Source organism: Lepisma saccharinum, chromosome 4, assembly GCF_977018435.1.
Source record: "Lepisma saccharinum chromosome 4, izLepSacc3.1, whole genome shotgun sequence".
Classification (NCBI taxonomy): Eukaryota; Metazoa; Arthropoda; class Insecta; order Zygentoma; family Lepismatidae; genus Lepisma; species Lepisma saccharinum.
In genome coordinates this window covers 13,199,879-13,223,957 of record NC_139232.1, presented here as the reverse complement: position 1 = coordinate 13,223,957, position 24,079 = coordinate 13,199,879, and the positions used below count along the sequence as shown (strand labels likewise).

General features: G+C 36.2%; 1 protein-coding gene across 1 annotated transcript in view; it reads right to left on the bottom strand.

The window, feature by feature from the left end:
- Positions 1–3,007: 3,007 nt before the first annotated feature.
- LOC145986386 (ATP-dependent translocase ABCB1-like) overlaps positions 3,008–24,079 on the bottom strand; it is a 91,053-nt gene continuing 69,981 nt past the window's right edge. Inside the window, exons 20-26 of the mRNA XM_083120332.1 lie at positions 21,282–21,382; positions 15,035–15,175; positions 11,776–11,932; positions 9,557–9,751; positions 7,535–7,741; positions 4,219–4,365; positions 3,008–3,545 (exon numbers count right to left, since the gene is read on the bottom strand). Of these exons, the coding sequence (XP_082976458.1) occupies positions 3,345–3,545; positions 4,219–4,365; positions 7,535–7,741; positions 9,557–9,751; positions 11,776–11,932; positions 15,035–15,175; positions 21,282–21,382 (1,149 nt within the window). The 3' untranslated portion in view covers positions 3,008–3,344. The remainder of the gene's footprint in view (positions 3,546–4,218; positions 4,366–7,534; positions 7,742–9,556; positions 9,752–11,775; positions 11,933–15,034; positions 15,176–21,281; positions 21,383–24,079) is intronic.

Genomic DNA, 24,079 nt, shown 5'->3' with positions numbered 1-24,079 from the left:
GAAGACCACAGTTGACAGGTGATGTTATTATCTCGTGATCATCAAGTACAGATTCAGTCGATGCACTTGGAACAGCCATTATAATGTCTCATGATTTTCACAGCTTCTTCATAATTTCTGACACTGACTACATTTGTACCAGGTGTGCCGGTTAATAATTCTTAATTTCGTCGCTGGATGGCGCTGGAAGGAAGGGTTGGTGCACAGTCTCAACTGTTACGTCAGTGTGTTGCCAGGACAGTACCTGTCAAAATGTCGTGGATAGGCAACCGAGTGCGAGTGATCATGATATTGGGTTTGTGTGGGAAACATGTTGACCTTCAAACCAAATAAGGAGCATGTGCGACACGTCCTGCTTTTTTCTTTTGTTCAATCAAAAGAAAAACGCGAGTGAAAGCCACCGTATCCTTGTGGAAACGTACGGTGACAATGTCCTAACTCAAGAAGTGTGTGTGCGTTGGTTTCGATGATTCAAAAGACTTCGACTTGAAAGACAAAGATCGCCCGGGCCAGCTGAAAAAATTCCAAGATGGCGAATTGCAAGCACTGTTGGATGAAGACGATATGCAAACGCAACAACAACTGGCAGAGAAGTTAAATGTTGGTCGCCAAACGATATCTGATTGTCTTCATGCCATGGGAAAGATCCAGAAGGCAGGAAAATGGGTGCAACATCATCTGAGCGACAGACAAATGAAAAAGTGAAAAACAGTGTGTGAAGTGTTGCTTTCTCGGCATGAAAGAAAGTCTTTCTTGCATCGGATAGTGACTGGGGACAAAAAATGGATCTACTTCGAGAACCCAAAATGCAAAGAGTCATGGGTTTACCCAGGACAACCTTCAACATCGACCGCAAAACCGAATCGCTTCGGAAGAGAGACAATGCTGTGCATTTGGTGGAATCAGAAGGGTGTAGTGTGCCATGAGCTTCTGAAACCAGGTGAAACAGTGAATGCCATTTGCTACCATCAACAACTCATCAATTTGAACAATGCATTGATCGAAAAGCACCCAGATTGGGTGTCAAGACAAAGTGATTTTGCAGCATGAAAACGCCTCATCACACACAGCAAAAGACGTCAGAGACACCATTTCTGCACTTGGCTGGGAATTCTTGCCCCACCCGCCATACTCAACAGACTTAGCCCCTTCGGACTACCACTTGTTTTCATCGATGTCTCACTCACTTTCCCAGCAACACTTCAACAATTACGAAGATGTCGAACAATGTCTTGCTGACTGGAGCACCTCAAAATGTGAACGATTTTTCTGGAAGGACATCCACAATTTGACGGACAGATGGGCACAATGTATAGTTAGCGATGGCACATACTTTGAATAAAGCATTTGTTACCTTTCTCCCCAGATACACTTGTTTTCTTTCAGATCAATTAAGAATTATTAACCGGCACACCTGGTAATAACAAAAATAATATCCTGAAAAGGCATTGTGCAATGTTCAACTTGAAGTGTAATGAAAATATTCTTTCCATTTGTTAATGTGACTTTTAGAACACCCTGTATGAGGAAAAATGAATATCAGGTTTGCTTCTTTTTCCTTTGTCTATAAGAATTACGTTATTGCTTAATATATTCTTCTCCAAATATTATGAGGAGTCAAAAATATACAATCTCATTTGTATTGTTATTTTGACTTTCTAATCACCCTGTACAAGGCAATTGACCATGCTAATACAACAAACTTTATGTACTGAATTTTCACTTGTAGTTGTGTGTCTTGCATATCATTTTGTTTGAAAACTACACTCCCATATACGTACAACAAAAGTCAATAAATGTTGCATGTATGTGTTAATGTTATTTTTGGGACACCCTGTAGACAAAAAGTGTGACGTGACACATTTTTTTACCTGGATTTTTCGATCCAGTGGGTTGGAATTGTTTAAGAATACCCATCAGCATAACATGTACCAAAAGTGTGTTTGCTAGTGATCTCTCCCTATGTAAGTCCAGCTAGTTATTTGCCTAACTTCCAGTAATTGAGAATCATTTGTTGTCACACTCTTTATATGTAGAAAATAGCTTATTGGATTTATGTGTTGGATAGGTAAAATAACAGATTTGTACAATTGACTCCAGTATTAGAGATTAACCACTACTGATAAATTGATACTGTGTTGAAGTTTGGATAACTTGCAAGGTAAGCAAAATACTTAAATATTCATCACATATCAAAGTCAAATTAAATAAATTAATTAAATACTAGGGATCATTGGGAAAAAGATAATACAAAGCCTACAAATTTCAGTAATTATTTTTTAGATGAATACAAACGAACTCACATGAAGGGATACTTCATACACTACTTCTCAACTTTGTCCCTCCCCAGTTCAGGCATTTATCCCAGTGCTACACGAGGTTCATGATGCCTGTCTCATAGAACTCGGGATCCTGTTGTCGGAGCCCAAATCTTTCTTTGTGCTTGACATCATCCGAGTAAAATCGGCGTCCTCTGGGATGCTTCTTCAAAGGAGCGAAGAGATGTTAATCGCTCGGTGCAAGCTGCAGGAAGTATGCTGGATGATGGAGCACATGCTACCCAAAACCCACCAGACCACGGCATAAGGGTCGTGCTATGACAACAGGACCCCGAGTTCTATGAGGTAGGCATGATGAACCTAGTGTAGCGCTGGGATAAATGCCTGAACTGGGGAGAGACTATGTTGAGAAGTAGCATATGAAGTGTCCTTTCACGTGAATCCATTTGTATTTGTCTAATAAATACCTACTGGAATTTACAGGATTTGTATTCTTTTTTCGATCATCCCTCGTATAATCTTGCAACAATGGACTAAGGACATTTATGTCTTTATTGTGAACTTAAACTAGAACTTAACCAATATTTGTTTCTTCATGAAATAATTGACTTACTAGTTTGATTGTATTACCAGTTTTCTATATATTTTAACTTTTTATGAGTTATACAAGAAGAAATTATGTAAATTGTAAATGTAAGAATATCATTTTCAAAATTAGAGTAATGGGAGTGTTGAAACAACTGAGGTTCTATCGAGTTCTATGCATGTGCAGTGAGTATTCTGTATATTGTTTAGGTATGATGGCATGCCTAAATGAATCTCTGACATTGTCCACATTTTTACATTCACGGCACAAATATTACTTTGGTAGCTTTCTTTTAGTCATTAATAAATGTTGTGCCTTTTATTAAATTTCTTGCTGGTGTGTTACTTGATCCAGAATCAAAATAAACCCATGACTTATTTCACTCTTTTAACTGAATATTCTCAGTTTGTTACCAATGGATAAGAAGTGTGTCTCTTTGACCTCAATAGAATAACCATTCCAGTGTTACTTTGTCAATATCAATGGTGAACTTTTTGTCTTTTAATAAGTTGATAGTAGAGTCCTCTTTTCTCGTAGAGAATATCATGCGTTCCTTGCTCCACAATTTTTCCCTTGTTGATCACTGCAATGCAATCTGCATTTTGAATAGTTGATAAGCGGTGGGCAATGATAACACACGTACGTCCTTCTCTAGCTCTGTCTAGTGCTTCCTGGACTACCTGTTAATATATTTGGAAATATAAAGTTGGTTAATTACTGGTTCTTATTTGTTCGTAATTACTTTTGTTTATTTATTCTCTTATGTTAACCACAATAGGGAAGGTAAAAGGAAAGGGACAATGGAGAGGGAAGAAGTACCCGTGACCTTTGCTCAAGATATTGTCCCACCATTATTCATCTGGAATGCCATTAAAAAAACCTGGAAAGATCAGTAAGGATGGGCAGTTGCAGGTTTGAGACTATGACCTCCTTAACTTGGATATAAAGTAAAGAAAGCAAATGCATATTCATGTCAAATGAAAAATACACACACCAAATATGGTAGAACATTGAGGAAAATTACATTATTCTTGGCACTATAAGCACAGTGTTTGCATTTATATTAATAGCTCTAGAATAAATTAGGTTGCATGAATAATGTGTAGGTATTAAGTCTCACAATTTTTCTACGAAGATTGTATTAGCTAATGTGTGTATTGAAGGAAATATTCAGAATGAAATTTTGTACATGTAATACAGACAATGAAGCATTATTAAATTTCAATAATTTGATTATGACATCTCTTAATGTTACCTGTATTAGATTGAGTAATTCATCAATGACACCCAAAGCATCAGAACTCATTCTCTCAAATATCAAAGAATGTATGCTAAAAAATTCACATTTCATACCTTTTCGCTTTGTGTGTCAAGTGCGGAGGTAGCTTCATCAAGCAGCAAAATCTTAGGATCCCTTATCAATGCTCTAGCTATTGCAACCCTCTGTTTCTGCCCACCAGAGAGCTGAGTTCCTCTTTCTCCAACAATTGTGTCATAGCCCTGCAAAGACATGATAGATGCATGCAAATAGTTCTTTAATAATATATGCAAATTGTTTATCATGTGTTTGTAAGAAATCCTCACCTTATATAATTTTTTAATGCTGAATTTCAAGTCCCTGTCATCATGAATAACCAGGCAGTATGTGTAATTGTCAGATGCTTTATTCTTCAGCATATGCATTTGTATTTTTGAATATTTTACATTGTTTTTGTACTGCTGTAGGTTAATTTCAATGATAAAAATGAATGTCAAATTTATGAAATAGATGAGGAAACACACATAATAAAATGAAAAACTCAATATGCTGACCAAGGCAGAAATTTATTTTATTATATCATGGAAACAAGGCTTAATGTAAAATGCTGAATAGGATAGAGCAGCAGATGACATAATCTATTGTTGAGGCAAATCTAAAGCAAAGTTCTGCTAAATGAATTCTATTAGAAGGTGAAACAGATCATGCCCCTCAATGAGGCAGCTGCAACAAATCACAAGTTGCACCTCATGCTTGTAAGTTGTTGCAAGCAAGGTTGACAAGAGACTTATTTGTCTTGTGAGTTTTTATGGGGTTAAATGAAATGCAATGCTTCTTAAGGCCACATAAACTACATTGATTTCAATTTAGGAGGAAGGTATTTAAGTTATTTTATGCTCCTTCTCACCCATGTTACATTGACAGTTGTGAATTAACCTTGGATGGATTGAGGGATCAAGGTGCAGTGACTTGCTCTGTAGCATGGTGTGGTTTGTGATCAAAGTTTTGTGTGGTTTTGTATTTTACTATGTATGCTTGCAATTGAAAGAAATGTGAATGCTTTATTGCATTTCCACATTTTAGGATATTTTTAGTATTCAACGAAAATGAACACTTGCTAACAGAATCAGTATTTCCAGAAAGAGAGGGTGAGAAGTATTCTATTTACTGAAATACCAAACATAAGTGACCTATTAACACAAAATGTAATGGATTGGGTTGGAGTTTTAAGTCCACTTTATGCACAGTAAGGCTAATCGGGACTGGACCTACAGTTTATAGTGGGATCTAAACCACTATGTGCCTCCACCGACAAAATGTAATGTTTTGCATGAATATTCTTTTGTGTATAACAATCTATGGAAACCAACAAGCAGCGAAGCTTAAGCCAGTGAGTTTTCTGTGGAGTATTTTGTCAACTTTGTCTGTGATAAGAATGTCCACGTAAATTATGGAGATCTGGAAGATTGGTCTCCTCTCATTTTTCATTAGAGAACTGTTTCATTTTTCTAACTTCCGTATCAGAAAAAATAGCATCACTTAGATCAACTTATGCATACACAGAAGCAACTGATGATGGTGTCCAAAAAAAAAAAAAAGTATATGGATTTTACTCATCAAATGATCTCTGACGTGTGCACAATTTGTATTCTTCCAAGTACCTACATTTGCCATTATGCCCCAAAACATAATTTCCACACCTGAATTAAGAAATAAATTAGAATACCTTGTGTACTTTTACTTTCACTAATTTTATATGCAGTGGTATGTATGCGGTTCAGCATAAATAAGTTGAGTGCTAATGTTGTAACTGGTGTTCTGGGAGGTTTCTGAGAAGAAGAAGATAAAAGAGATGACCACTCCTTGTGCAAAATGGACTGCACCTCATGTATCAAAGAGCAACATTTGGTGTGGGAGAAGTTTCAGTTAGCAAAAAAATCTATGCCATTTTTGCTTTTGCAGTTCAACAGGTGAAAAAAGAAAAACAATCTTTATATAGTGCAAATCTGTTCTCCATTGACCCCAACAGAAAAAGCCAATTTTTTTGTTACAATGTTCCTTATATTTTTTTATAATGAAATTGAGGCAATATGTTAGGAATAATATTTTTCATATTGTAACATACAACGTTGCTTCAAAAAAAAAAAATACAACCATGACTACATCACCCCCTCCCCACCCCTCCTCCAAGCTCAAATGTCTGTGCCTACCTTTCCAGTGACACCACAATTTGCCATTACACACACAGAACATTTGATCAATGTTTTGTGTATTTTTGTTTTCAAATTGAAGAATGTGTATTGAATTTTGTTACCTCCATAGTTTTATAATTAAACACATGAAGTTCATTATATTTTTTAAAAAATTAAATTTGGGTATCCATCAATAAAAAAAAAGAACAATCAGATTGCACTTCATGTGTGAAACATGCTGTGCGAGTTACACAAGGGCGCCGACTTTCCAAAATTTCTGTGGGTGCATATCAATGGCGGATAGATCTGTAATTATCAAGTATTGTATACTTTAAACAACTTACATGCACAATGATTGCAAGAGGCAATGATATTTTCAACATGTTACCAAAAGAAAATACCACATTCATACAAATTACAATGAAAAAATCTGCATAAATGCAAATAATTTTAATTGTATTGCAGAATGAACTATGCAAGGATTTTGTTGTGAACAGAAACTACAAAATGACTAACTTTATGTACCAAATAATAATAATAATCATGGCATGTTAACTTTCAATATAAAACATATTCCTTCTTACGTCATTTGCACTTCTGAATTTGTTTGCAATTTTGGTAATGTCAATATTTTTAGTCATTTCTTTATGAACATGCAAAATTGCCAAATCATTCAATATTATTTGGGTCATTGTTGACCGCAAAATCATTTTCAATCGTCTAAGTACAAACTTCACAAATTCTGTGATCATTTCATGCATGGGACCACTGTTTTCTCTACTTGAAATATTTGTAATGTCTGACAAGTTGGCCACTTTTTCTTTGTTCGTTCTGCACACATCTAGAAACATGTCCCTGTCCAATGTTAGCTTGTCTTTATCAAAGTCTGTCCCATCTCAATGTTTTAATTGCTTATTATTTTTTGATAATGGCAAGTGAGAAATATTTATTTTATTTTGTTTTTATCAAACTAAAAATCTTGTGGGTGCGGCGCACCCACAAGATTATTTATGTGGGTGCTCGAGCCCCGGAGCACGTACGTAGTAGGCGCGAATGGAGTTACATCTTATTTAGAATAAAGTAACTATGTTACTTTCTGAAGCAATGGTAACTGTAACTGCATTCATTACCTTTTAAGCAAAGCAACTCTGTCACTTTTCAAAAGTAACTTTCCTGACAGTTTTAGCTAAGTATTACACAAGACATTTATTTGAATTACCTGTGGCAGATTGGAGATAAATTCATGAGCATTGGCAATCCTTGCGGCTCTGATGATATCATCATATGTGGGGTTAGCTCTCCCAGCTCCGTAAGCAATGTTTTCTCTTATAGTACAATCAAAAAGAATTGGCTCCTGGGTCACAAGCCCAATTATGCTTCTCATGTGTGCTACATTTAGTGTTCTTATGTCAAAGTCATCCAGTAGCTGTAAGAAATATAATCGAACCTTATCACCACTGTAGAAAACATATTATTTTGATTTGTATGCACTAATTTGTGTGTACCTACAGGTAAAAACATGAAAAATCAAACAAGACTAATAAATGGAAATATTAGCGTGCAATGCTAATTTAAAATTATCCACTTTCTAATGCTTTACATTATACTTATTCTAACATTATGTTTCTAGAGAGCACCTCTTCTTTCGTCTTCAGGTGGAATTTCTTTTACCAGCAGTGGGAATCGAACCTATGACAGACCTATGAGTTTTACTACAAATTCATTGCTCTAACCAACCACTCTACTACTCTACTTACTGTACAAATAATGAGAGAAAGTATTCTTGTTATTGTCCTCCTTTATTGCCAAATGAAGTTCATTTAGTTAAACTGTACATTTTGTCTTTTCAAATGTAGGGTCCAGCAATATATGTCATTTTAATGTATTTCACATAGTAATACAATACAGCAAATGTATGCCAAGATAGTGACAATTTATAGACAACATAATGCCATTTGAAACACAATAATATAAAACAGTTCACTTTGCCTTATTTTATGAAAATCACATCAGGTAGATAGCCACCAATTCGTATTATACGCTCACAGAGTCAACAAACAAAATTATCCTTTACAGACACCAGGATTGCAGGTGGAATTGCCTGGATTTCTTCCCTTTAGGGCCTCCAAGTTGGGTATATGAGTTGCTCTTGAGGTACCCCCACAGAAAATCCAGGCAGTCAAATTGGGTGATGTCGCAAGCATATGCTATGTTCCCAAAGCGAGAGCCTGTAAACACGTTACGTAAATGTGTCATTGTTTCTCGGGTGGTATGTGCAATTGCCCCATCTTGTTGGAAATAAACTGATGTTAAATCTACTCCATGTCTCAGGTGTAGGAAATTCGTCAGCATTTATACGTACCACTCTGAATTGACTGTGACTGTCTTCCCATGTTCATCCTAAAAAAGAAAGGTTCAATGATTCCAAAACTGAAATACTACACCAAATCATAACTTTTGCACTGCGAAGTGGAGTTCATGGAGTTCTTGTCGATTTTCTCTGCTCTAATATTGCATGTTTTGTTTATTGACATTGTCTGACAATTCGAAGTGTGACTCATCTGACATTATCAGGTTAGTAACAATTTCAGGATTATTATTCAGTAACTCGATAAAGTCTGTGCAAAATTGTTTCCTGGAGACATAGTCATGCTCAGATAACTTATGAACCACCTGAATTTTGTAAGGGTCGTAATCCAAAACTTCATAGAGAATGTAAGGAACACTTCTATCTTTCATGAGTAAAGAGGCAGCATATTTTAATGCTGAATGCCTGGGGCTTCTTTCAACAGCAGACCTAATTCACTCTGTGTTTTCTGAAGTTAGTATTGTCCTCAGCTTTCTGGTTGGTTTCTTATTAGTAGCACAGAATTGATCTACCCACGTCCGTATTGTGTGCCATTCTGGTACTCTTCCATGTCTCCCAATGTTAAACTGCTGTCAAAATTTATGGTGCGCAGCTACCACACAAAAATATGCCTCTAACTCAAAAGCGCATTGTTCACAGGTCCAAAGCTCCATTGTTACAGAAATGTGGTCCGTTGTGCTCTTACCTAGCATACTCAGTTTCATCCTTACAAGATATTTATAGATATATTGGATCGGTAAAATAATCGGTAATTTTACCAATAAACTGATACACTGATAAGCCTATGTCAGCTGATACCAATAGAGTACCGATTAATCTGTCTTATCACTATCATAAAGTTTCAACATTTCTCCTTCCATTCTGAATACTTACTATTTGCCCTCCGTGTGGATCATAGAATCGTTCTATTAAAGATACAACTGTGCTTTTCCCACAACCAGAGCTACCAACTAGTGCCAAAGTTTGACCTGGCTGTACAGTAAAGCTCAATCCTTTTAGCACAGAGACATCAAGGCGTGTAGGGTATCGGAAAAAGACGTCACAGAAACTTAGCTTTCCTTGTATATCCTAGAATGTAAAAAAAAAGGTTTTGCTATAATTGCAACAATATAACCAATGTATTTTCATTTGATTTGATATGTTACTTAGCATTGTTTTTCTGCCATTTTTGACTAATTGTGATGAGATGATGAGGATAAGTGATGGTGTGATGAAATTGATGAAGAACAAAGAATACCCATGCCCAGGCTGGGATTTGAACCTTGGGAACCCTTGTATCTTATTGCACTCATCTAACCACTCCATCAGGGAGGTCTATATAACCAATGGAATGAAACAATGTGTGAATGCTAAGAGAAGAATTCAGATGTATTACATCCATTTCATATATTTTTACATACATCTGTCCTTTCAATAGGTTTCAACTTAGCATTCATCCACTAAGTAGATTCATTGTAAAATATGTGGCCTTCCAGATGGTGCAGTGGTAGTGTTGTCACCTTGTAATCAAGGTGTCCTGGGTTTCATACCCAGTGGAGGCACATAGTGTTTCGGATTCCACTTTAAACTGTAGGTCCAGTCCCGATTAGCCTTACTGTGCATAAAGTGGACTTAAAACACCAACTCAATCAATCATTGTAAAATTTGCTGGTATTTTATTCAGTTCAATTCAATTGACTTTATTCCTGGGTTAAGTTCAGCAAATGTTGATTACCACCTAACTCAATAAAATATTAGTATAGTACATGATTACACGGAAAAATTATAAAACACTTCATGTACCAAATAACAAAGACAGCTAATGCGCAACACAATTGGTGCTATATTTATATAAATAGTAGGAATGAACCAATGTGAAAAATTTGCTGTTACTCATAAAGTACAGATATAAAGTTTTCTGATAATGATAGCCGAGATTCCATCAATCTTGTATAAATTTGCAAAAAGTCCCATGAAGAATTTGAATATTCAGTTACTTCCTCAATTATAGTATTAAAGTGAAACTGCATATTTAGACAGTTACATTACCAAAGCAAAGGTATATGAATTGTACTTTTATATCCATAAAAATATTTTCAAATTGACAGAACTGTGTGATAAGTTAAGTGTTATTTAGAGGAATACCGAGGTAAAATTTTACTCATAAACTAATACACCAATATGTCTATATCAGTTAATATATCAATATGATCCAATTTATGTGCCCCATTCCTAACACATAGCCTCTGACATACTTGCATAATTCTATTGTTTTGCTATTGTCCACATGAATATGATTCCCAGACTGGGTGATTTGAACCTGAAATTTTTTGAACAATGTTCCTTACTCTAATAAATGGATACCTGGGGATAACCCAGGGGGTTAAGGCAGCCAGAGCCTGGTGCTCACATCATCTCCACAAATGGTTGAGATAGTGGGGACCTTATTTCTACATCCTCCTTTATGTCTTCATGGCATGTTGCAGTGCAAGGGTAGTTTCACCTTTACCTTACCTCATGAATATAAAAATAATAAATATGTCCGTTGAATTCCCAATACGTTTGTAAAGACACAATTTCTCTTACTGAGGCAAACCTATCAATGGCATCTGGTGAATAAATCATTCGGATTCCAAGTTAAATATTGGTTGGTTTATTTTACTTCGCTCCATTAAGCAGCCCCGGAGGTGTAATATTACATAATATGGGAGTTTTATTGAGGCTTAAACTACATTCACAAATATTTTTTTAACCATGCACCTTTTCACCAATCCTTGTTTTTTTATAATAAGTGATGCGGCATGATTCCAATGCCAAGAAAAGCCTGAAGAAGGGGAAAGTAGTTACCCCAAAACGTTGCTCTAATCTACATTGGACTACTCGCTAATCGTAAGTAAGCAATTTTAGTGTTTTTAGAAAAAAATGTTTCTTTTTAATAGAGACATTATTTCGTTTACAGAATAAGAGATCTAAATTCTTTCCAAAACTGATGATGGCATGCAATAACATACAACAATATATTTATATAAAAGAATCATCTGTAAAAATATTTGAATTGTTTAATTGTTTATGGGATTTCTAAGGTATAGCAAAATAAATAGGAGTTAACTTACAGGCTTAACTCCAGCTGGAGAAGATGAATCAATTTGTGACTTTTCATCCATCAACTGGAACATAAGAGCAGCAGCCATTTTTGCCTTAGAATAGTCTTGAATGAACATAAATCCTTGGCCTACAGATGCAGCACAAAATGAAAGTGCAAAGAATACTCTGGAATGTAAAAAATACACCAGTTGGTTTACGCATTTTAAACAATGAACTCAAAATATCACAGAGTAAGGATGGGACAAACGGACATCCTAAGAACATTTTAAAAATAACTCTGAAACTTTTTAACAAAAGATGATATACAGTGTGTGAACATTCAATAAACATATAATATAGCATTTTAAAATAAGGAATGTCTATCTCAAAATAGTCTGATGAATCACATCGTGTTGCAGTGTCTGTTTGCCCCACACTTAGAATTGCACCCAGTTTTGACCCTTCTTGAACATATCTTTGCACACATGCTCATTGTGTTGTGTTTATCCTGCTTTCATTTTCTTGTCTTTGATTTGAAGCTTTCAGTTTTTTGTCTTTGAGTCAAGCGATGAAGGAAGAATCCATTAACCTTTTGACGCCCAAGACCTTTTTCACAAGTAAGCCTCTGGGTACCGAGCCGATTTTGAGCAAAATGCAGAGTTTCAATTAAATAAGTGTAGATCGGAAGCTAATTGCCCTAGAGAGATGAGTGATATACCGTTGTACGCGGAATGAACCAGAGATTCAGACTATATGAAATTTTTGCAAATTCAGCATATATGTGGCGAGGGGGAGGGGGCTAACTCTCAAAATTCCAAAATTTCGGGAAAAAAAATGTGTTCCCCCACCCTCCCCTCAAGCAAAAAGTACATCACAGTGTCGACATGCATATGGAAATGATCGCTAACATGTAAGGAACACAAAAATATTTGCATTATTATCATATGACCAATGTAACTTGAGTTATACCCCCAAAAGGAATTGTCGGCACGCCACTGATTCAAGCTTCAAAATGCAGCGGTACCTTGAAATAACTTTAGCTGAGAGACTATTTACCCTGGAGATATGAACGATATACCGTTGTACGCAGAATGAATCACAGATTCAGACGATATATAATTTATTCACATTCGGCCACATATGGAGGGTGAAAGGGGGGAAATCCCCTAAATTTTGTTTTAAAAAAAGGGGTTTCTCTCCCCCCGCCCCCCCCCCCCGAAAAAAAGGATATGAAAAGTTCAAAATGCACATAGAAATTATCGCTCGCATGTAAGAAACAGAAAAATATTTGCATCATTGCCGTATGACCAATGTAACAACAGAACAACAAAGCCGGTCTTCCTTTGTCGGCAAAAATTTGACGTTGAAAAGAGCCGCAAAAGAGAAGTACCTTTTCCCACCTTTCCCCCTCCATTTTCATGAAGACAAAAAAAAATGCAAAAAACAATTTCTGTTAAATACATGTGTTAGGAACAATATAAAAAAATAAAATCGATATTCTAGCCAAAAATAGAAAAGTTATAACGTAAAAACTACGACCTTGACACAGCGTCTCGATCGAGACGCTTGGTACCCCAAGGGTTACTTTTTGGTATCTCGTTCGAGACGCTTGGGCACCAAAAGGTTAATATGTGTGAATCTCCAGTTTTTCATTTCCTGTTGCAGGTTCCAGAAGTCGATGACAAGGGGCTTAGTTCCTCAAAAATTCCTTGCGATGACACATTTCCAAATTTCTTCCAACATATACACATCTTTCGCTGTAGGTTCTCATAATGGCTGATCTTGATCATGCACTTTGTGGACAGTATCATGAACAAATACATGCTCAGGCAGGCATTGTGGGTTAAATGGATGTATCTCAAACACATTAAAACCATTTACTACACACATTAAAACCATTTACTACACACATTAAACCCACAGTACCTGCATGATTTCATACTTAACCAAAAATGCCACCAAAGGCCACTTTATTGATACTTTTCCCTGTATATCTTTGCACGTATACTCTACAGGCATCATTGTAAAGTATATTACTATCTCAATTAAAAACTGCCTGCCAATATTAAAATGCAGTGCAATTCATGCATGCCACAACAGCAGCCTGTAACCTGTGGAACCATAAAAAAGCACCAAATGGCAGCGTTGGGTTGGCAATGCCCATGTACCTATGGAGGAAGGACTGTTGTCACCACATTTCAAAGCAAAACTTTGGCCGAACTATTATAATCCATGGAATCCTTCCATTTTTAACATTTTTTTTTGTACTATTCTGTTTTATGCATATAACATTTTCCTTACTTGGTCAGATATTAAAGCTGGATTGGTGTTTCTTGTGCAAGAGTTGTACCGATGCTGGTTACACCTTCTTGCACACGTTCTGCTTCAACTCACAACTACAACTGATGCACTGTTACCAACGTCAATGTGACAATATTCAAACTTTTCTTAGCGAATGTCTGTTTGCCCTGTCCTTACTCTATTTATTTAGAGCTTACCTTGTATCTTGTCCAACTCAAGGGATACAAATTTGAGGATCTTTTATGTTCATAACTATATTGTACCCCAGTTTTCATATTCTAACTACAATACTTACTGCTGGAAATTTCTACTTTTACAGTAGACAAAATTTAGTTATTTACTGTACTCTACTGTGTCTCTTGGAAATCTACTGAATCTAAATGGTTTCTTACGGAACACCTTCAGTAGGCCTACTGTGCGCAGAATTACATGTAATATTGTATGTAGTGTGTCTAGCTCAACATATTGGCTGTAAATATAACTTTTCATTCCTCCTGATTTACAATTTGTTTTTAAATCTACTTGAAAATCTAAACACAGTAGATGTTTCAAAACACCTATTGATCTGAAAACAGTAGAGTAGAGAAACTACAAGTGAAAATATCTTCTTCAGTATTATATTTAATATGAACTGTAGCATGTTTAGCTTAAGAAGGGGTCTGTAAATATTACATTTCATTCTTCCTTATTAACAATTTACTTATCTCTTTGAAAATCTGAACACAGTAAATGTTTCAAAACACCTATATATCTACTGAAAAATGGTAGACAAAATTTTCAGCAGTGAAAGCAATTTTTTTGAAAATATATACAGCTTGTTTGTCTAACATACTTTAAATTAATTAAAATATCATTCATTTAAAGAAAATTGAGTCATTTGGTATTGTAACAAATGTACTTTAGCACCCAAACATTAATTAAAGTAGTTTTGAAGAATACAGTGTCTCCCATTCCTAAGTCATTGACTCTTATTAAGGAATATCTTACCTGTACACATTGGTGGGAGTCATGTCTCCAATCTCTATGAGATATGCACCAAACCTAAAAGCACTGGCATATATTATAAAGACAAAAGCTTGGGAGAAGGCAAAGGTAATTGAGAACATGATAGCTTGCTTTTTGGCTTCCCTGTAAAGAAATAATAAAAATACATAAATGTTATAGGCAATATATTGGTAACATAATTCTTAATCCAAAGCTGGCCCTAGGGAGGTGTAACTCTGGCACTTGCCCGATGCACCTTGCTTCAGGGTGCTCTGCACCAGATAAAAACAATTGTTTGTGTACGCTTTGTTATGAAATGAATGTGTTATTTTATATGAATCAATGTAAATTCAATACAGCATCAAATTTTAATGAAAAGTAAACAAAAGAGAATTATTATAGAGAATGTTGTTCAGTTGTTGGATGTTGCCACTTTCATAGGTAAAGTAATAGTTTGATATTGAACACACCTAGTTTTGTAATTAAATGTGATGAAAGTCGTACCAGTGGCACATCAGAAATGAAAAGAAACAATAATTTAGAAATATTTATTACCCTTCCATAATTCTTGGTTTTAACCTTCAACATGTTCTGCTTATTACTCTTGGGTACAAGGCAGATCCAGAAAGTAAAGTGTCCCGAATGGCCAACAGATAGCAGGCCATGCATTGCGAGAGGTTAGTATGCATGCGTGAGAGAGATGCATGACGTGGCAATCATAAGCAACAGGCAGCACTCCCCGACAGGTCACAGTAGCACCGTAGTAGCGGTTGAAGATGACGGCTCTTATTCCAGCTCTCGCTGACTGTGAGGTTCAGTCGGTGATAAAGTTTTTGAACGTACAAGGCATAGCACCAATTGAAATCCATCGTCAGTTGTGTTAGGTGTATGGAACAGACATCATGAGCAAGCAGATGGTGCGTCGCTGGTGCAGGCAATTTGCAGAAGGTCAGCAAAATTTGCATTTTGAGGAGGGCAGTGGGCGACCCTCCATTTTTATGGACGACCTCGTGGAGCACGTGCGGCAGCGCATTGTGGAGAACCATTGCTTTACGATTACAAAACTCAGCAGCCATTTTCCGCAGATTTCTTGCTCCTGGTTGCACAAATCGTCATGAAGAACCTGTTGTTCCGGAAATTGTGTGCCAGGTGGTTGCAAAGCTCATGGGAGCAGAATTGACTTTTCTGCAGTGGCACCATGACAGCAATGAGTTTCTGGACTTAATCATCACAGGCGATGAAACGTGGGTCACACACTTTACCCCAGAAACCAAGCAGCAGCCTATGCATTGGCATCACAGTGCAAGACGAAATTCAAGCAGACTGTGTCAGTGCGGAAAGTGCTGTGCACAGCATTCTGGGACAGACAGGGCATTCTGATCATCGAGTTCTTTACCAGAGTTGAGACAGTGAACGCTGAACGGTACTTTGAAACACAACGGAAGTTGTGGCAGGCCATTCAGAACAAGCAGCGCAGGATGCTTAGTTCCATTGTTGTCATGCAGTACAATAACGCTCCGCCACATACGGCTCAGTGCACAACAGATCTTCTGCAGGAGTTCCGCTGGGAGGTGTTTGACCATCCATCCTATATCACAGATCTGGGTTCCGGTCCCAGGTGGCAGACTTCTAAGACACAGGGTTACAAAACTTGATCCCACGGTACGACAAATGTCTCAATTCCGGTAGGGAGTATGTTTCAAAATAGCTGAACAATTGCTGTATCTGTTTCAATAAAAATGTCCATTGTAATTGCGTCTCTTTTTGTAGATGGCCCCTGGGAAACTTACTTTCTGGATGGGCATCGTAATAATGCGAAATGCAATTTTTTTTAAAATTACAATCATGTTTATATTTTGATTGTATAGGTTGTATAGGACACCTGTATTTCCGACTAAGGAACAAAAATCTCAAATTTTTTTAGAGTTCTGAAAAATTTTGGTTAGACCCTGCCTATATTGCAGTCACTAGGGCCAGCCCTGAGTTAATCACTTCATTTGAAAAATCAACAATGGTATACATATTAGGGATAAACCAATATGGATTTTCTGGTACTGATAGATAAAGGATTTTCTGATAACAGTAACCAATATTCCACAGTCCCGATAAGAAATTGTAAATGTTTCATGAAGAACCTAAATGGTTCGTTCACCTCCTTAATTAAGCATGTAACCATTAATTTGTTTTTTTCCTTAAAAAGCAATCTCTATATTTTGAAATTCAACTCTCCTTGAATGTTTACACAACCACATGTAAGTACAAAACCTTTTCTTGAGTCTTGCACAGGAAATTTATTTTACAAAATCATAATTTACTTGCTACCACTTTAGGTTAATTGTGATTACATGAAATTGATGAAGGGAACACCCATCCAGGACTTGAACCTGGAACCTTTAGTGGGAAGATTTTGAGTCCAGCACTTAATGTGCTCAGCTACCAAGGCGACCACAAACTGTATGATTTATACCTTTATATTGATAAAAATTATAAAAGAAGAAAATAAAGAATTTTGCACTATCTTAAAGTATATTTTTTAGAAGGCCTCCCCGATGGTGCAGTGCTAGTGCCGTCACCTTGTAATCAAGGGATCTTGGGTTCGATACCCAGAGGAGTCACACAGTGGTTCGGATCGCACTTTAAACTGTAGGTCCAGTCCCAATTATCCTTACTGTGCATAAAGTGGGCTGAAAACACCAACTCAATCAATCAATATTTTTTAGAAATATTGCATCAGTAACATAAAAAAATTTGCCTTTCAACCAATATGCCTGTATCACACAATACTAGTGAGGGTGTTGCCTCAACAAGGAAACGTGAAAAACTCGGGAAGTGGAAACATACGTCACACACACACACTTGTCTAATCCTCAGCACAAGTGATTCAGTCAAGGCCCTTCCCTCCCTCTAGGCTATCAAGGGCAAGTTTACAGACAAGGTAACCTACAGGAAATTGTGATGGCTTAGTGTAAACAAAGCCAGAACCTTGGCTGTGAATATTCTGGTATTGACCCTGGCGATTAGCAGCGAAAGTCTGCTGACCAGAAAACTTTCAACATGGCCAGCAAGGTCAACTCCCCCCTCCCCCAGAATGGACAGTCACAAAAATAGCCACAAGGTTGGAAGCTCTCTCAGCTGGGCTGAGGATGAAGACAAGGTCAATGCTAGAATAAATACTGCTGAGAACAGGAGTCTTGAGTCTTTAGTTCTGGTGCATTGAGAGATGCTGAGAGGCTACCCTGCTGTTCCTGTCTTAGAGGGTAAGCCTCATTTCCACTTCCCTAAGTATACCTAGACATATCATAAATTCTGTTACAAAGTTAATAATGAACTACAGGCACAGTGAGCAAGCTAATGTATTAATATTTGGATGTTACAAAGGTACAGGTCTTGCCAACACAGAGCACCAATCACTGTTCAAAATGGAAACCTCTGGCCTTCACACAGGCCCGAAGTCTCTGAGGCCAGTCATCGATTGCAGCACGCATGGTCTTGAGGGGAAAGTCCGCCACTGCCTTTACAAGAGAACGCTTGAGACTCACAAGATTTGATGCCTCTTCCTACAGACCATGCCCTCCAAAACGGACCACAAACCTGTAGTCCAATGGGTTGAGGTCGGGGCTGCTGGAGGGCCAATCAGTCGGAGCAATGAAATCAGGCACATTCCTCTGAAGCCACTCCTGTGTGGTCTTTGCCTTGTGGGCCGGTGCTGAGTCCTGCTGGAAGCTCCACGGCTCATTGTTGAACATGGTGCAGGTCAACGATTTCACAAGTGGCTCCAACACTGTCGCTTGGTACACTTTTGCAGATGTTTTCACACCATGTTCACAGAAGTGGAGGTCAGTTGTGCCATCGTACGAAACCCCCCACCAAACCATCACTAAGGCGGGATGATGGCCTCTTACGATCCGTGGCATTTTTCCACGAGCTTCCTGGAATATCAAGGCATAAACACGGTCGTTTTGACGATTGTAAGTCTCTTCAATCGTGAAGATTTTTTCGTCCGTGAAAAGGATCCTCCTGTGGCCACCAATTGCATAATGTTGAAGGAGTCTTTTTGTTTACTGCTCCCTCTGAACCTTAAGCTGTGGAGTGAGGAAGTGACCAGTACTTCGCCGATAAGCGCGGAGTCCTAGGTCACTTAGTAGCACACGCGACTTCAACATTTTCGAAATGTTCAGCTCTCGAGCCATCACTGCTTGTTTCCTAACAGGATTTCATCATCCACACCGCCACTGCCCTCACGATCTTCTGGCTCCTCAGGCTGCGAGGTCTACCTTTTCTGGGGAGGTCCTCAATTGTCCCTGTGTCACAGTATCTGTTGATGGTCCGATGCACGAACATCCTGCTGATATTCAGCTTTTTCAGGGTGTTGAAAATGTCCGATGGTGATTTGCCAACTTTGTGCAGTGCGATTACTGCCACATGGTTCTCGTATACACTCTACTGAATTCGGCTCGCAGTGAAATTCACCTTTCCGCTACCATAGCCAAACACACAATGATACTGGTTGTTGTTTGATCCAACATTGCAGGGTTACCTTGCCAACCAGTGTTGCCATCCCTGTCTAAACTTTGTAACAGAATTTATGATATGACTATGTAGTTACTTGGGAATTCTTTCTATCATAGTATAAGTAGATCAAGTCACACAGAGCCAGTTATATAGGGTTTGTTGTAAGTAATATGTTTGTTAAAGAGACTTAGTTGTAATAAACGTTTTACTAACTGGGCGATGTGCTTTATTTTCTACCATCTACATATTATTTAAGAGATTGCCCCCATAGCATTACAATAGAAATGTTAATATATCAGTATCGGCTAATACCAGTAGTATGAGTATTGGAAAGTATTAGTTAGAATTTATTTTCTGATACCTGCTGATACTTTTTCAGTGTTTTCGTCTTTTGTGGGCTCTGCAAGAATGCTGCACGACATTTTTGCAGGGTCTATTTATCCTGGTAATTGTGCAAAATTTGAAATTTTCCTTTATTTTGCACCAGCATTGAGGCAAAAAAATTGATTTTGTGTTTGCATACCAGTTATTCTATTATTTTGATGTAATCTCAAATATTTCAAATGGGCTCCTAGATGGTGCAGTGGTAGCCTCATCGCCTTCTAATCAAGGGGTCCCAGGTTCGATACCCGATGCAGGCACATAGTGGTTCGGATCCCACTTTAAACTGTAGGTCCAGTCCCAATTAGCCTTACTGTGCACAAAGTGGACCTATAACATCAAATCAATCAAATATTTCAAAGAAAGTTGATGTGTATTATTTAGTAGAATACTTACACATTAATATTAATCAACATTCTGAACAACTTTTAATTGTTACAATTTTCAAACATCGGTAAAAGTATAGGTGGGAATTGGTACTGGCATCAATATGGGTATTGGTTCAAAGTGGTATCAGCTTAGCCCTACACGATACCAATTATTTAGTCCCATCTGTGACACACACACACACATTATGTGTGTGTGTGTAAGTGTGTGTAAAATGGTTGTCATTGTGATACTTGAGTAATTACAATTTTCTGTGCTTGCTTATAATACATGCAATGTTTTAGTTTTATCCTAGATAAATAAACCTTTATTATTTGTTATCAATGTATTTAGTATTTTTTCATGCCTGCCTCAGTGCTACTTCTTTGCAATGCCACTGGTCTCAGGTTTGAATCCCAGCCTGCACATGGGTGTCCTTTGTAAGTGCTCCTGCATCAATTTTATCATATCATCACTCAGTGGCGTGCCCAGGATTTTCGAAAGGGATGGGTTATGTATATTTTTTCTTGGTAGTCAACCCTCATTTTGTCATATTATTCTACCTTTTTTTTTATGAATACTGGGTAAAAGGGGGGTTATAACCCCCATCAACCCCCCTTGGGAATGCCACTGTCCTCATCTTTGCGATTAGCAAAAAATGGCAGAAAAGTGAAGTAAAATAAACCAAACCAATCAATCAATCAATCAGTATATTTTTACATGTTAGTATAGGAATATATCAAATTTGTAAAGAAAATGCAACGAACATGTCCCCCTCTACTGAAGACCCTATCTAATTTAAATAAATATACTACTTATGTGTTTTGCCTTTTGGGAAGAGATGTTCAACTGCTTGACTACTATTTATCAGTTGACATGTTGATATATTTACATATAAAAGTCAGAGTGTACAAATAGAGAATGTATACATAAAAAATAATTGTATTACTGTCACTAAAAAATATTCTTATGAAGAGAAAGACAAAATAACCTGTATGGTCCAAAGAGATGGTTTATATAAGTTTCGTAGAATAACTTTTCTCTGCCAAGTGCCTGCACTGTTTTTACATTTTGAATGCTTTCTGCAGCAATCTGAAATATAGGAAAGACAGACAATAAATTGTAGAGAACATAGTTGTGCAATTTGACATATTAGAAACATAATGGTTACGTACAGTGTAAAAATAATGATTATAAAATACTAAATTAGACACAAGAAAAACTATTATATATGAAGTGTCAAAATTAATTTGTAAATATATTGAATAATAGCATTTTTGTAGAAATAATTTCATGTATTCCTGAATTAATTGGTATAAATTAGCAAAATTTATGATTTTTTTTAAAATGTAGAACTTGATTTCAGTTATAACAATGGTTAGCAATTTTTTAAACAAAATGAATCCTTTATATAATGGATGTTGTCAATGTTACATTGATTTCAGATTTCCCACAAATTTGTTCATATTGCTCAAGGTACAACAATGCAGAATGTGTAAAATTTTGCCTGGATTGCAAGGCATTATGCATGATGTTACTGTGAAGCTGTGTGTTACTATTGTTGTTAAGAATGTGACAAGAATGCTTTTTGGTTTCACTTTAATAGAAAGAAGAGAGAAAATACTATCACTGAAATTATTTATGATAATGATGTACTGTTCAATGAATATGATATTGCTAATGCTTTTAGTGAGCTTTTTCACAAATCTTTCTCAAAAAGAAGTCATGTAAATTTTAAAAATATTAATCTGCATTCATACACCAACTTAATTGATGTACCTGTTATCTTGGAAAAGGATGTAAGTGATACAATTAACAAACTAAAAGGCAGGTCTTCAATAGGTCCTGATGGCATACCTAATTTTATTTTGAAAGCAAACAAAGATGTTTTTGTACCATTGTTAACTAAAATTTACAACATGTCACTTACTTCTGGAATATTTCCAGATATCTGGAAAAATGTGTTTATTGTACCTGTAACTAAAAACAAAGATGGAAAAGCCAATGATATTAATAATTATAGACCAATTACCATATTAAATTCCATGGCAAAGGTTTTTGAACACATAATTGCTGACTATTTGTCTTTTTCGTTTAAACAATATATTGATGGAAATCAGCATGGATTTTTTAGAAAAAGGTCTACTATTACAAATTTATTAGTTTTAATAGACTCTCTTAAATCTAACATTAGGAAGCAATCCCAGACCGATATTTTATTTATTGACTTGGCTAATGCCTTTGATAGTGTCAGCCATCAGCTATTAATTTACAAACTCAACCAAATGGGATTATCACCACGATTTCTGAAATGGTTTTCCAACTTTTTAGTAAATAGAAGTTTCTCTGTTAAGATTGGTGAAACAACTTCTTCTAAAAAAGAAATACTTTGTGGAGTACCTCAAGGGTCGCCACTTGGCCCAATTCTGTTCACTGCTTTTATCAATGATGTTACATTATGTTTTAAATCTAGCACATGTTTACTATATGCAGATGATATAAAAATTTTTAAGAGTATTTTAACAAATAATGATGTCGCTCAATTTCAGGTTGATCTCGATAGAATGACATATTGGTGCAAGATTAATGAAATGGAAATTAACTTGAAAAAGTGTAAAGTTTTAAGATGTACTAAGAAAGTTCATTATATAGTCTCCAACTATTTTATTTATGAAAATAAAATCCAAGTGTGCGACAGTCATAAAGACTTAGGAATAGTAATAGACTCCTCTCTCATATTTGATGAGCACATTTCAGAAATTTGCAAAAGAGCAAAGAGAATGCTTGGTTATATATTTTTCTCATGGAAAGTTTTTAAAAAGGAAGATACTTTAATATTTCTGTATAAAACGATAGTTCGTCCTATTCTTGAATATGCAAATGAATTATGGTTTCTGACCTCAACCAGTCACCTTCAAAAAGTTGAATCAGTTGAAAAACTTTTTATCAGGTTATTATGCACAAAGTTTAAAAAAAATTACTATGGCCAACATTACTCTGAATGGTTATCACAGTTGAATATGTTTTCCTTAGAGAAAGAAGAAAAATGAAAAGGATAAATTTTGTAGAGAAGATATTAAATTTCCAAGTTGACAGTGAATACTTTTTGAATAATATAGCTTATACAATTCCCAAATATTCCCATAGGTATTTCTCAATTCTCACATGCCTAAACAAGGCAAGAGGTTTAGTAGCTGATCTTGTTAAAACCTATAATTTGATTTTATGTTGATGTATAAGATTGTAGGATCCACTGTTTTATTTTATAATAATGTATTCAATTTTTTAATTTTGTATAACATAGTGGTTGTTTAATCATTATGATCACTTCAATAAATAAATATGATTATTATTATTATTAGAACAATACACAGTTAATTGCACAATATTATATAACAATAAACAATTATTAGTATCAGAGATCTAATAGATCTCGTTGAAAACTGTAACTTGAAGTGTAAATATGCTAACTTGTTATGTTATGTTATTCTACAGCTTATGTATTTTATTCGTGTAACTTTGTACTTTTGTATTTGACTTAGAGCTGTATTAGGTTTCATACTGTGCTCAACACTTAAAATAAACGATTATTATTACTATTGCTTTCCAAAACACTGATAGCTTGACCAGCCAATACATTTCTGACTCCTGTCAGGATTATTCAAATGTGAATAATGTAAATAGGGGGCACATATTTACAAGCATTCATGTGAAATAGAATACACACACATCATAAATTATAGTATGATATACACTTATTTTCTGCAAGAATTACATAGAAAATTCCAA